Below are 13,108 nucleotides of genomic sequence, written 5' to 3'. Positions count from 1 at the left end.
TATATATATATATATTCATAATAAATGAAAATTTACCGGATAATAATGATTCTGCAAACGATTGACAACTGTACATAATACCGTAGTGTAATAACTGCTGGAAATGTTAAAATACGGAAAATTACATCGTCTACTACTACATCAATCATCATCTCAAATTATTGCAACCACATATTATCACAAGTTCAAGTGCATTCAAACAAAAAACTATTTAAATGGTAATTGCTTTTCCCAACGAATATAAATAAATTATTGACGTACCGAGTCAGTATTCAACACTTCGCTTTGGTTTCACTAATTTTGCCCAGTTGTTTAGTTTTTCAGTAAAAGTTAGTGAAGTCAAAACTGACTTTCCAATTAAATTTCAGAACTTATCAATTAACAACGCTCGACGAAATATAGGCGAAATTATTATATAATGAAACTTGAATTTGGTAAATTTCCATAAACTTATATGTATTTCAACTTATCATATATTTCGCACGCATCTCGATTTCATTAGCAGTTTAAATGGAGTTTATGGAAATTTACCGAATTGATGCTAATCAACGCAATAAGTTTTCATCAAGTAAATGTAAATTATAAGATAAAAACCATTGATTTGTTTGTAAATCAGTATTTCTTGTGAATGAATATACCACTGCGAGATACAGTTCGCCTATAAAGTGAGAAGATCAACGTGTTGTACCTATACCAGGGTTGATTAAATATTATACGAAGAAAAAACATCCTTGGACATAATTAGTAAATTAGAAAAGAATTGCCTACAAACGGTCAATTTTTAAATTTATTTTCGGTGCATAGAAAACATTAACCAGAAATCAAAACGGTCAGTACCTATAAAAATATGTAGTTTTTGCCAGGGTGGCATATTCAACCATCTTCAGACTGAAAAAAATTTGTTTTTTACGTATAGTTCTACTAGTTAGGTGTTACACATTTGTTTGTAAAATATGGATATAATTAATAGTAAAAGAACATAACTCTTAGAGTGTTACTGAGTTGTACAATTTGAATTACAATTATTATTGTAATAAAATATCTGTGTACAAGCAGTAACACTTCAAAAGGTATGTTATTTAACTATTAAAGAACAAATTTTTTTCAGTTTGAAGATAGTTGAATAAACCGAAACGTTACAAAACATACAGTTGTTTAATTATTTTACCGCCAACCTGGAAAAAACTACATAATTTAATAATAAACGTCAGGAATCTAACTTAAACTTTTCTTAATACTAAACAGTCAGTTTGGTAATTACTAGAGCTAAGCCGGTACGCACTTTGGATTTGGTACCCGACAGTATTTTTTTTTAGGATCCGGCAGGGTACCGGATAATGATGTCAGGTACCTGCCAGTACCGTGTAATTCTACCAAAGGAAAAAGAAAAAGTAAACACCAGCAATAATAATTTAATGTTTATGGATTACTAAACTCAGTTTCTTGTTATTTCGATATAGTTTTTGTGTTTACCTTTTCCTGTTGTTGGTATACCTATCAGGTTTTGACTAACGATAAGATTTTACCATTTTGCAGACCTTTAATGTTCATAAACATAGGCTCATTTCAACGGTTTCAAATCAACCATCCCGTTAAAAATCCGTCAAATAAGAATTAAAATGTCATTGGTTTAGTGTTTAAACGACTTTTTGAACGGATGTTAATGTTGTTTGGGACGTTAGTGAGGGTAGTATTTAGTGGGAAAGATTACCACAACGAAGATTAGAACCATTAACTGTAGTGGTCTTTCCGGGTACCGGCAGGATACCCAGCACAGCAACCGTTATCTGGCACCGGGCGAAATCAGTATCCGGTGCATTCCTAGTAATTACTTTCTGGTTATGTTAGGTTAGATTAGTTTGGTTATTTTAATTAATTTGTTCTCTATTAAGTGATTTTTCTTTTTTAATAAATCCTAAATTTAAATCATATTTTTATTCAAATTTTAGGCCAATGCACTTGAACTAAGAGACAGACCAGTTCCAGAGATATAGAAATAACATCGGTGTTTTTTAGGATTGTTCGGTTATTTCATTTTTGCTACAACGAAAACGAAATAAAAATAGTCGACGTTCTTTTCACAAAGCATTAGCTTAAACTGAAATGATAATAAAATCAAATAATATCTGAACAAAATATTGTTGCTGTCGTAGTTATCTGCGAAAATTATCTACAATAAATTGTGCACTTAATTCATTTCGTCAACAGTATGTCTCGTTTAAATATTTGAAGACGGCAGTTTGACGGTTAAAGAATTTCTTGAATCTATAGGAATTGGTCTGGAAATAAATACCGAAGTGCAACATTTTCTAAGCAATATTATAAAATAAATCGACTTCTATACAATACACTCATTTTCTACGAAGGCATAATACACACAAACACTCACTGAACCAACACAATATATTAATTATTATTGTTATTATTATTATTATTATCGACATGCGCCCACTGTAATAATCAATAATGTCAAATACACAGTAGCAGTTCGTGTTTACAACAGTTAAAAGTAATTACTATTTATATTAATGCTCATAATAATTGAAATATAATAGTGAAGAATGTCAAGTAATTTCTGAAACGTGAGAGGGAGAACAACCGACCGGAATAGATGACGGTCTCACCCTCCAAGCCCCCCCCCCACCCCTCCGCGAAAGGGATACAAATTATTGCTCACGTCTTAATATTCTAAAGTAACCACGAGGAACTGTATAATGTACTACTTATTATAATATTTATTAATAAAGTATTCGAGTTGTTTTATTAATGCGTATATAAATGGTGCGTGAAATACGCGCCGTTATTAATTATAATTATGATTATGATTATGATTTTTATTTAAATAAAGTATTTAAAATACAACACTCGTTCTTTTGTTTATTATATGTGATCCAAATTGGATCAATTGTACCCTTTTATTTTACTTAAGAATAAGTAAAAAACTTCCTCAAACTTAGTTCCCCGTATTGCATATTTATTTAAATTTGTTAAAATTACACTTCCGTAAGTAGTATAATTACAATGTAATTAACATTGGAAGAAATTTTCTTAAGTGAATTTTATGTAGTTCCCTTGATAAAACCGACGAAAAATTAATCAAAACTTGCAAATTGAAGGTAAATTAGTATTACAAATATTACACATTGTTGGTATAGTTGGGACAATCAAAATTGGCAAACTCTGCAATAAATTGTCTGTGAAAGTGAACGTATCTTATTTGTAGTCATTTGCTGCATTTTGAACACGCCCTTGTTAAGTTAGAAAAAATAATAGTAAACGGGGCAGCTGTTAGAGATTGATTAGGTACGCAAAAAAAACAGGGTCGGCTTTTATAACTGCCTGAGAATGTTAACTTTCTTTAAAGTCTGATGCTGGTAACTGCTTGTATTTTGCTCGACTGCATCTCTTTCTGTTATACATTAATGTTATTCCTTTTTCTTTATTAGTGTCCGCTGCAATTCCTACCTGACATCTCTTTTCTATGTTTACGATATTCATTATAACGTCTGTCGTGAGTAAAAGTAGGCGTTCTGTCAGCAACCGCTCTATTCCAGGTAGTAAGTTGATCGAAAAAAGTAAATGTGACAGTTTTATTGCCAATTTTGAAAGTCCCAACTATATCTCGTCAAGTCTACCGCATACCCTTATTGTTTAAATTTGTGTTTTAACTTGGTACGGTAGTTACTGATCAAACTTTTTCTTCTATATCTACTTAACAAAAAGAAAGGAATTCCATACGGACGATCTCATGGGCAAAGGCTGATTATTATTCATACATGATCCAAATAATAACCTTTAATTCTAAGACATATTTTGCTGACATTCGATTACATAAATGTTGAACTTTTACAGACTACTAACTAAGCAAGTACACAAATTATTTGCGTTCGAAAATAAAGTTGTTTGTTTTCCACAATTAAGCGATCAACGAGGAAAAGCGAACTTACGTTGTTACAACATACACATATGTACATTTAATATCTAATAAGACAAACAAAAATCTGACCTTTCATACGTAAAAGTATTCGTGTGCAGCGCGTTGAGTACCATCCACGACAAAGATTTATGAAATAAAATTCTAATTAATACACACATATCTGTATGTGGACTAATCAATCCTAAATATACATTGTGACCCCCCGCATGACCTCTACGTAACCCGTTATCACTAAAATGTTTAGTTTTATTTCCAATCATTCGTCGAATGTGTATGAAGGACTAACGCGACAATGGTTTTTTCTCGCGGAATATCTCGTGGTGGTCGAAGTGCTCTAAAACGGTTTTTATTAAACGATTGCAAAAATGGATACGAGTACAGACCATTTTTTAAAGTGAGATTAATTAGTACTTCAAAGACAACATTTGCAGGTACGACAAAAGAAAATCGGTGAGCGAATTCAGTAAAAACATTTTCGATTTTACAGAACGATTTTTCACTAAGAAGCACGAATGGGTGGCTGTGGATGGTAAGATTGGAACTGTCGGCATCTCAAAGTACGCTCAGGTAAATATTAAGAATCGATGTTGATAAAGCAGCGTAAAAGATCCATACAAAAAGTCTTAGCCTAGAATTTTGACTGATTACAGGATGCTCTAGGGGATGTAGTCTACGTTCAGCTGCCAGAGGTGGACTCAGTTATAAAACAAGGAGGTGAGTATTTTTCAGGAACGTGCTTAGCTCTTTCTTTACACGTGCTGATTTTTGTGAATGTTGAACTTAAATTTGACTTAAAATAACATTAAGATAAGTCATTTATGATTCGCTTTTAAGGTATGGCAATGTTTATAAATTGTGAATCCGCTTAAGAAATCAAGCTAACAGGATGAAATTGTTTAAAAATAATACATTGATAAAAATTAAGTAGATAATGTACGAAATGTAGGAGACAGTACGTAACATTCAAAAGATTATGATAAAAATAACTTTTAAGTGCGATAATATAAAGGTTACAAAGATTTCGGTAAAGGTAACGTTTCTGATAGTTCAATAAATTGATCTCCATTTTATGAAAAATAAAAAATAAAAATGTAGATTCAAATTTTCGAAACTTATGTCGAAATTGCTATTTGTATTGAATTGTTGTTGACCATTTGAATTTAAGCTATACTAAAGATAAACACATGCTTCAATAGATTACAAATCACAACATTTCTATTAAATCGAATAGTTGTATCAATTTAACAAACCCGACGTATTTGTTTAACTATTTACCAAGGCCAAAAATTCTATCACATAAAAATAATGATGAATATTCTATCTAAAGAATAAATAGTTATTTTGAATAATATTTTGTATTTTATTTGAAAATAGAATATGAAAATATTCCTGCAGAAATGAGAGCCTGATTAGATTTTTATTCTATTGCTATACCAAAACCAACGTGTGGCTTCTCGTTGTGAGGCTTTTAATTTCAAATTGTTTTTTTTTTAAGTTAGATGAATTGTTTTCAAATGGTTAAGTGAGTGGATGATTTTAGAAAATGTACATTGAAGATGACTTACAACGGGACGCAAAACATGGGTGTTGGTTTTGTAACAAAATAGAACACTTACTACCCTCATTAGGCTCTGTTTTCCACATATAGGTTTGTTGAACTGAGGGAAGCAAGTGGAAAATGGTATTTGAAAGTGGATATTCATATACATATATACTCTTGCCATAAATTATATTTATATTATACTAGCGACCCGTCCCAGCTTCGCACGGGTGCAATGCTGATACTAAATGTGTATATTTTTGTTTTGTTTAGATTATTATCGAGAAGGGGAAATCATCAAAAGGTACCCCCTGAACATACTAAATATACTGCAGAATGTCTTTAAATAAAACATTCTCAGTTTTTTTGTCATTAGACAATACAAACCGGCCGGTACCGCCGCACCCTTTATGTCCCTGCATTTTAAATCTGGAATATCTTCGAAAATATTCATTTAAATTACATGCTGCAAAGGGCCATATTGATCTATATTAAATGCACAATGTATTTAAGGTACTTAATTGGATAAGAATTAATGCTGTATTGCTTACAATCGCTTCGTAAATAAGTCATTATTTCTCATAAAAAGTAAAGAATGAAAATGGTTATTGTGGGTTATCCCTAAGAGATAGACATATACCATCCCGGACTTTTTTGTAGACCCTTTTAAGATGTACAATATTGTAGTACATTAATTTGATCTATCTCGTAGGGTTCAGCCAGCGTTTGCAATGTAAGCGCAAAAAATGTGTTTATTTCACATTAGAAATCTCTAAAATTATCAGTGTTTCCTTATTATATTATGCATGTATTATACATATAAACCTTCCTCTTGAATCACTCTATCTTTAAAAAAAAAACCGCTTCAAAATCCGTTGCGTAGTTTTAAAGATTTAAGCATACATAGGGACAGACAGTGAGAAAGCGACTTTGTTTTATACTATTTAGTGATACCTGCAAATTTCAATATGCACCCACAATAATTTTCTTTCACACATTTATTCGATTTTAATTTTTTTGTGCTTATAGATGAATGTGGAGCCCTAGAAAGCGTAAAAGCCGCCAGTGAAGTTTACAGTCCTGTATCAGGACGTGTTGTAGAAAAAAATACCGAAGTTGAAAAAACTCCGTCATTGATAAATAAGTCGTGCTACGATAAAGGTAATTTTCATTAAAATAGTTAAATATGTTTATTGTAATAATTGCGTAGGCCATAAGTAGTCCGTGGAGTGGGTTTGAACTATGTGTGTCGTATCACTGGTGCGACCCTTAAGGTCCACACGAATAACTTCCCAGTATGATAAAGAGTAATTTTCATGAAAATCAAAAATTTCGACAGATTCAATCAAAATTCATCATCATCATAAAGTCTTCAATCCTAAGACCGGTTGTACAGGCACCTTCACTCTTTTCTATCCTGAGCTAATCTTCGCACTTCCCTAAAGCTAGATCCTCAACTATTTGCAAAGAGTATGTAATTTACTGTAGGTCTACCTCTACCCCTCTTGACTCCTGTTTCTGCCTCTAACATGTCTCTGACAAGTCCTTCAGAAGGTGTCCTACCAACCTATCTCGACTATTTCTTATTGACTTAAAAACCTATTAGCGCAATGAATAGGTATAAATATAAACCTGATTTTTTGTTTCAGGTTGGCTATTTAAAGTAGAGATAGAAAATGAAGAAGAAACAGAAGAACTGATGACAGAAACAAAATACAATGAGTTCCTGAAAGCTGAAGCTCATCACTAATTAGTACTTACTCTATTGTCCTTGATATTAAAATTCATAAATTATACCACCTTAATAAATAACGTAGGTACATATTTGTTTCAATGCAAGTATTCAATAGGTGTAATTAAAAGAAATAATAAAATTTTGGCTGTACTTTAATAAGTGTATCATTTATACTGGTTGTGCCTGAAGCTCTTGTGTTTCAGAACAATTTGTGGAAAGTAAATTACGAAGTTATTTTAACTGAACTTTTCAGAAACTGTTTTATTCTACTAAAGGAAGTTCATTGCGATTGAAAATCGCTCTTTTCCTTACAATTCTGTAAAATTAAAAATTCAGCAATTCATAATTGAGAACTAAAAAATAGTTAAGTGGTTTTGTTTGCTAGGATATTTAATAGATAATATACATTTTCCATAATTGAAAGAAATTTTGAACAAGCTGAATATAAATAAAAATTTTATTTCAAGTTATCGATAAAATTATCAATTTAAGAACTTCTATGAAGACTTTAAAATGCTCTTAAAAGATAGCGGATGTTCGCCATCACTTACTTATAATTTCTATTAAAAAGAAATCTTCCAATGATTGTAGTGAAATAAAGAATGTTGAATTAACAGTCGCATTATAGCTAAATAAAACCAAATAGGCATTAGTTTTTGATGACTAACAATTTACTTCTTTTTTTAATTGTAATTTAAATCCGGATTACTGTTCTGAACAGAGATTGAAAAAGGTGAATTGTTTCCGCATCTTTTGATTGCTTTCGTCGAACAAGATTAAATGTGATTTTAAATTATAATCAGCAATGCAATTAAAGCTGGTAGTCGTGCGGCGTTAAATTCGAGCAAATAACGACTAGCTTAAAAATCAAATACAGAAATGGGATTTTTGTTTGATGAGACTATTGGCAATATTTTTCAGATGTGGAGTCGACTAATCCGCAATTTCTCTTCTTTATCGACTACGACAGGAAACCGAAAATCTGAATTAAACGGCCTTATCTAAATTGTAATCTTGTAAACTCTCCAAAGTACCAATTCTGCAGATATTTAGGTTTAAATTTAAGTTAGATTCCTGACTGTTACTTTTAAATTATATTGTTTTTTCCATGGTGGCGGTCAAATAATTAAATAATTTTATGTTTTTTGTAACGTTTCGGTTTATTTAACCATCTTCAGACTTTTAAAGTTTTACTGCTTATATAGAGATACCTATTAACTTATTTTTGAACATTCTTTTATGTTGAACTACTGTAGTTTTAAACACATATAATTGGAACAGTGTGTTCTAATATTTTGAATGTGTTTTTCTAAACTCAGTGGCGTAACCGTACCATCTGAGGCCTGCGTGGCAAATTCATTGGATGGGGTCCTCCCTTAATATAAAAAACCTTCACATTGTAGTTTCAAGGGAATAAAAAGTAGGGAAAGTGAGAATATAAAGATAGGAAGCGAAGAATTAGACAGGTGGCTGATTTTAGGTATTTACACGGAAAAAAGGAAAAAGGGAAATTTACCTAAATAGTAAAGCGATATTTACAATTTATGCGAAAATAATAAAAATTATAATTTGGACACTAATTTAAAAAAATAAAATCCTAGGCGAAATAAATTTACCAGGTATTTTAGTTGATATTAGAAATTTAATTGTAATAATTAAGGAACTTGAAATATTTTTTAAAGAAACATGTCAAAATTGAGATTATTACAAGTTACCTAATAAATTCTACAATTTGTACGTCAAATTCAGTCATTTACAATCGAAAATTGTAATTTTTGCGTTGTCATAAAAATTTAGTTTTCTCCCTGTAGGAAGTTGAGTAAGTCAGGACGGAAGGACTAGTAGGGATATAAAGCAGAGGCTAGCACAGGGTTGAGTCTCCTTCAATATAAAAAAGTCACAATATTAGAAATGAGGAGGTACAAGAATGAATAGAAGAACGGGAGTCATCATGGAATTCAATAAGAAATAAGCGAGATAAGTTGGTAGGACACCTTCTCAGGCATGAAGGGCTGGTCAGAGACATATTAGTAGCAGAAACAGGAGTTAGGAGGGGTAGAGGTAGACTTACATTAGATAACTGTTCGCAAATAGTTAAGGATGTGGGATGTTCCAGTTTTACGGAAATGCGAAGTTTAGCTCAGGATAGGAAAGAGTGGAGGTGCGTATCCAACCATGACCGAGCGGCATGGCCTAGAGGTCTAGACCATTGCTTAGCATTCGGGAGGACGCCGGTTCGATTCCAGGTCCGTCTGCCTTGGTCCAAGTTTCTCTGTGGTTTTCTTGGATTACTTAGGCAAATGCTGAGGCAGTAATATTCCACATATAATCTTTCACTCTCTTTTGTTTTCATTTCGTCCGCCTCATCTTTCTCACCCGAACCACCACCCACCCATTCCCACGATTCCTGAAAGTAGGCTGAAGAGGGCCTTCCGGCCTACCTTCCGGCATAGTACGAAGGGACTGCCCGCCCACCAGCATTACTGGCTGGTGGGAATGAAACACCCAAAAGTTTTTTTTATCCAACCAGTCTAAGGTCTGGGTTCCAATCTTGGTAACTTATTATTTGTAATTAGTGTATGTTTTTGAGTTAATACTTAACTTAAATTGATTCAATACAAAATTAATATCTTCCACCAAATTTTATAATAAATGTTAGGTATCTCGGACTGGGTCTCTCAGGTCGGGAGTACGTAGCATTTTGCCCGTTCTGATAGCCTATTGTAACGCCACTGGAGTCTTATCTACTACTGATTGTACATGATCTAATGCCAAATTGTTCAATGACAAACGCACATATCCAATCTGACTAATTGTTAAGCTACATATCATTATTAAACCGCCTTTTATAACAATAAGTTCTTCTATAAAATATTTCTAAATGGTGTTTACTAATCTGTCTACATACCTATACTGATTTATTGTCTTTAATAGGTTTAGTTTTGTGTAATCTTACCTTAAAATATAGTTGTGGTATTTAGGTGTCCAGTTGATTGAATTTCGCCTGTAACAGATGAAAAATATGCTTATAAGAAGAAATAAAGTTGTTCGCTGCAAATAATACAGTCACATTAAGCTTATATGTATCTTATTATAATTCGGTATTCAGCAAGAGAATATCGTCAGTTAGCTTCAACAGTATTAGTATTTGTAATTTTATTGTTAAAAAATTAGTTTACAAGCCAAACATTGTGGCTAATTGTTTATTGATTCTAATTTTTAAAAATGACGCAAGATAATTTCATTTAGTTAGTACTAGAATACAAAATTTTTGCAATTAATTCTATTTTCAAGAATTCTCAAACACTTTTACAGTTTTTCGCGTAACCTCAACTGTATATATTTTACTATTCATTATGAAATACGTAAAGAGCAAGGCAACAAGTTTACATGCAGTCCTTTTCATTGATTTTAACACGACAGTATCTCCACTTTTTTTTTTTCTAAAAATAGGAGGGTATAAAAGACAATTCTACACGAGGGGATTTAGTAAATCAGTATTAATGGCTTTTTTTCTTTAACGTTCTGCGAAACTCGACTCGAACTGGCAACAGTTTTAGCACTCCAAGAGCTCCTCTTGAATCCCGAAGAAGATTTAGCATCAGCTTCGATTTCACTTTCAATACGACTCTACTGGTGCAGGACCGAGACAGAAATTGCGAAGTGCCATGTAGCTCAACCAAATCGGATCTATTCCTTCAACTGTGTAAGTAAATAGGAGGAATTTTAAATAAGAAATTCAAAGAAGCAAAAATCGATTCCTGAAAGAAGTTGAAAAGGGACTGCGAAATTTGAAAGGAACAGCTTGAGCTGATTTAATCAGAAACGTTGTTCAGAAATTTTCTGAAAGAGGAATTTCAATTATTTGCAGTATTAATTTTTTGAAATATATAGATAATAGTGTCAGAAGAAATTACTAATATACTTTCAATAAAAGCTTAGGGAACATTCAGATCAGCTGGAGCGGTTTATATGATGGTAGGACTAACAATAAGGTACAAAGAATTCAAATTGATTGAAACAGTTATTGGTTTGGAAATTTGTACTAAACGAAGTATTAAAATTAACAGAAGTTTTGCTAGAAAAATGTATTTGGAAAAGAAAAAGAAATTAACGTGGCATACGCGTTTCTTTTAGGAGAACTTCGCAATATCGCAATGAAGATCCAGACGAATATAAAAATGCTCTACGAATGACTACGGATATGTTTGATACTCTGTTCAGTTCTGTGACGCCAAAAATACAACGAATGAATACCATTATGAGAGAGCTTAAGTAAAATTGGAAATCACTTTAGATTTTAATTCGTTCGACATTAGTTGCAGAAGGCTTAGTCACTTTTGTCGGGTTTTAAGGTATTCTACGTCAAGATAAATCAGGTGTGGGAACACTCGGTATAGCAAGAAAACATTTATTGTTGTGTACCAATTAAGCGTCTACATTTGTGCAGACTTAGTTAGGTCGCGACACACTGCGACTAACTAGATCAACGGCAAATACATACACAAATGTAAAATGCTGAAATGTTCTTTGCCATTTAAACCATGTAAATAAATTTGTATAAATATCCTGTAAATATTCGAATAAATTAGTCTAACACCAGGCTCGCTATTATTCGAACGCTGATAAAGCGTCAACCCTTGGAAGCTGTGATTTTGTGCCAATCATCAATAATACAGATAATGTATCCAACGATATTATAAATCGGTTCTTCTCAGAACCACAACTTTGATAGTCACCTCTTACTACGACTACACACAGGGTGACTACACAGGTAAGGCACTAACAGCATCGTCATTGTACACACTGGCCCATCAGGTACTGGCGTGATGTACCCCACATATTATTACTATCAGGCGAACAACCCCGTCAACCTATGTTGTGGTGCAAAGCCGTAGCATAGAGCGGAAGGGACCGCTACAGCACGCCGCTTGACGAATACATAAATAACGTCTTTTTTCATCCTGCACAAGATGCTTTTAATTAAATTTCATTAGAAAATTTAGCGTCAATACGTTTTTGTTAAAGTGTTTTCTTCCATTATTAATACCTAATAGTTAGTGATTAATTATGTATCAATTGTAAGATTGGCTTAGATTCTTAGATAAAAAAAGTCCGAACAATCAACCACGTGAAGCGAGTAAGGCAGGGCGGTGAGACGGGCGGTCGTCTTTACTCATACTGAAGGTTTTTCAGTCAATTTCTACGTAATCCCAAGAACATAGGATAAAATAACAAGGTAGGAAAATATTATTATTGTATTATTTAATTACTTGTTAACTGTCAATACATTATTGTTTCACTTTTGCTTTAATTAAACTATATCTGTCTGTTTATAAATATTAAGTTGCTGAATTAGTTGTTGATTGAATTATTCTAAATTATACAACTTATACGTCAGTTATGTTAAATTAAATAAATTAAAAATTATATATAAAATTGGCTTATGTAGGTATTTATGTATGATATGGTGGAGGTGCTGGGACTCACCAATTTATTTAGCAATCATCATCATCATCATAAGGTCATCAGTCCTAAGACTGGTTGGACACGTACTTCGGTAAAGGTCTAGATGATGGCCCTTCGGGGATGGGATCGAAAGAGGAGGGCTCCCCTACCACTGTACCATAAAAAGTTCGTGGCGGTCTCACCCCCTTAAAAAGTTGTGGGGGTTAGATGATGGGGTAGGTGGGATCGAATGAGGGTGGTCACCTGAGTAAAATTATAAAAAGTTTGCGGCGGTCTTACCCCATAAGAAGTTATGGAGGTTGAAAGTTGATTATTTTGACAATTTTCATGCACTATAATTTAAATAAAATTCAATAAAAAAATATTTTCAAGCGGGTGGAGGTGGGGGATCGAAAGAGGGTGGACACTTGAACAAAACCCGATAACC

General features: G+C 32.7%; 1 protein-coding gene and 1 long non-coding RNA gene across 2 annotated transcripts in view; one reads left to right on the top strand and one right to left on the bottom strand.

The window, feature by feature from the left end:
- Positions 1–10,216, bottom strand: part of LOC108732443 — a 100,437-nt gene extending 90,221 nt beyond the window's left edge. Inside the window, exon 1 of the long non-coding RNA XR_001937090.1 lies at positions 10,169–10,216. This is a non-coding gene — a long non-coding RNA (uncharacterized LOC108732443). The remainder of the gene's footprint in view (positions 1–10,168) is intronic.
- On the top strand, positions 4,151–7,368 carry LOC108732442 (glycine cleavage system H protein-like). Its single transcript, XM_018463248.2, has 5 exons — positions 4,151–4,368; positions 4,425–4,504; positions 4,588–4,651; positions 6,507–6,638; positions 7,127–7,368. Exons 1-5 carry the CDS (start codon positions 4,230–4,232, stop codon positions 7,225–7,227), a joined length of 516 nt encoding a protein of 171 aa, XP_018318750.1. The 5' UTR covers positions 4,151–4,229; the 3' UTR covers positions 7,228–7,368.
- Positions 10,217–13,108: the final 2,892 nt, after the last annotated feature.

The sequence above is a fragment of the Agrilus planipennis genome, unplaced genomic scaffold (genome assembly GCF_000699045.2).
Source record: "Agrilus planipennis isolate EAB-ADULT unplaced genomic scaffold, Apla_2.0 scaffold10, whole genome shotgun sequence".
In the NCBI taxonomy this organism is placed as follows: Eukaryota; Metazoa; Arthropoda; class Insecta; order Coleoptera; family Buprestidae; genus Agrilus; species Agrilus planipennis.
Note: the sequence above shows the minus strand (reverse complement) of the source record. Positions and strands in the feature narration are given on the sequence as shown.

Excerpts from the sequence above, each read along its gene's own strand:
- LOC108732442 (XM_018463248.2), top strand. The coding sequence starts at position 4,230 with ATGGTTTTTTCTCGCGGAATATCTCGTGGTGGTCGAAGTGCTCTAAAA. Across the intron at positions 4,652-6,506 it reads CTCAGTTATAAAACAAGGAG|ATGAATGTGGAGCCCTAGAA; the intron begins GTGAGTATTTTT and ends TTGTGCTTATAG. Across the intron at positions 6,639-7,126 it reads TAAGTCGTGCTACGATAAAG|GTTGGCTATTTAAAGTAGAG; the intron begins GTAATTTTCATT and ends TTTTTGTTTCAG.